The sequence below is a fragment of the Alligator sinensis genome, unplaced genomic scaffold (assembly GCF_000455745.1).
Source record: "Alligator sinensis unplaced genomic scaffold, ASM45574v1 scaffold1302_1, whole genome shotgun sequence".
Lineage (NCBI taxonomy): Eukaryota > Metazoa > Chordata > Crocodylia > Alligatoridae > Alligator > Alligator sinensis.
This window is the reverse complement of record NW_005842612.1, coordinates 123,026-124,610: the sequence shown is the minus strand read 5'-3', so window position 1 is coordinate 124,610 and position 1,585 is coordinate 123,026. Positions and strand designations below refer to the sequence as shown.

General features: G+C 60.6%; 1 protein-coding gene across 2 annotated transcripts in view; it reads right to left on the bottom strand.

Annotated features, from left to right (window-relative positions):
* Positions 1-1,585, bottom strand: part of EHD1 (EH domain containing 1) — a 19,545-nt gene that overhangs the window by 3,654 nt on the left and 14,306 nt on the right. For both annotated transcript variants that reach the window (XM_006033163.3, XM_006033162.2), the window contains exons 3-4: positions 698-1,110; positions 164-325 (exon numbers count right to left, since the gene is read on the bottom strand). In XM_006033163.3, coding sequence (XP_006033225.1) covers positions 164-325; positions 698-1,110 — 575 coding nt within the window. The remainder of the gene's footprint in view (positions 1-163; positions 326-697; positions 1,111-1,585) is intronic.

Genomic DNA, 1,585 nt, shown 5'->3' with positions numbered 1-1,585 from the left:
CCCCTGGCAGCCCCCCCTCCCCCACCAGCTGGAGCGCCCAGGTGTCCGGGCCACCTGCCCACCCCCACTCCCCTCCCAAAGCTGGAGAACCCAGGCATCAGGGCTCTCACCCCCAGCCCCAGACAGACCGACCCCAGCTGGGTGCCCCAGCCCCTGCCCCCACCTGCATCTTGCGGAGGTCGGGGAAGTCCCCGGCCGGGATCTGCTGCTCCTTCTCGATGCGGGCGTAGATGTCGCCCAGGTTGGCCACCAGCTCCTTCTTCTTGCTGTCCTTGCCGAACACGGGCATCTCCTTCTTCAGCACCGAGATGATGTAGGCGTGGACCTGGGGGTGGCAGGGGACAGGCCTGGGTTGCAGGGGCTGGGGAGAACCCAGGTGTCCGGGCTCTCAGCCCCTTCCTGCTCTCACCCCCCCAAAGTCAGAGAACCCAGAAATCCTGGGTCCCTCCTTCCCCACGCCTCGGCACCCCTGTGCCTCCAAGTACAGAGCAGGCAGCCCAGGCGCCCTGGTCCCCAGTCCCCCCAGTATTCCCCACCCAGCACAGAGTGGATCACAGGCCGCTCTCACTTGGATCCCCCCCACCCCAGCTCCTCCTACCCCTATAAGGCCCCTTATAATATTTAAGCCCCTCCTTGAACCCCCCATTCATATTAAGCCCCTCCCACCCTCCATAATCATTTCAAGCTCCTCCCACACCTTGGCCAGCCGCGCCCTCTTGATGAGGTCATTGAGCTTGCGCAGGGCGGCGTTGCGGGGCAGGGCCTGGATGTCGCGGAAGAGGTCCAGCTCCTCGGCCTCGAAGAGGCGCCGGTTGTCGGCCACCAGCAGGGGCTGGGCCCAGAAGGAGCCGATGTAGACGCGCACCACCTCGGGGGCGTCCACGATCTTGCCCAGTGACCACATGAGGGCGCCATACACCCGCATCAACTGCTGCGTCCCGATCTGGTCCGCCTTGTTCAGCACCACCCGCATCTTGTCCTCGTGGTGCCGCAGGCCCTTGATCACCTCCGAGAACTCGTCCGAGATGTCCAGCTTGTGGGCGTCGAAGAGGAGGACGATGCGGTCCACCCGCTCTGCAAACCACTCCAGCACTGCCGCGAAGTCATAGCCTGGGGCACGGGAGGGGGGAAAAGGTGTGCATTATACATGGTAAATTATGGTAAAATGCCTCCCTTTAGGGTGGCAAAGGTGCGTGTCCTACATGGGCAGTTACGGTGACCACCTCACACCAGCGCCCTTTTGGGCAGAGAAAAGGTGCATGCTGTATGTGATAACTTACAGTCAAGGCCTGGAGAACAGCGGGAGGGATGGGGCGTGCTATACGTGGGAAATTATGGTAACTGTCCCATACTCTCCCCCGCCCCCTTTTGGTGAAGGAAGAGCGCATATTGTATGGGAGAAATTAGGGTAACGGCCTGGAGCCCTTACCACATTTCTCATGGTTGAGGGGAGAAGTTGTGTGTTGTATGTGAGAAATTATGGTAAATGCCCCATCCCACCACCACTCCCTTTTGGGCAGAGAAAAAGTGTGCATTGTATGCGAGAAATATGGTAAATGCCTGGTTTTTCTTTTTTGCGGCCGGG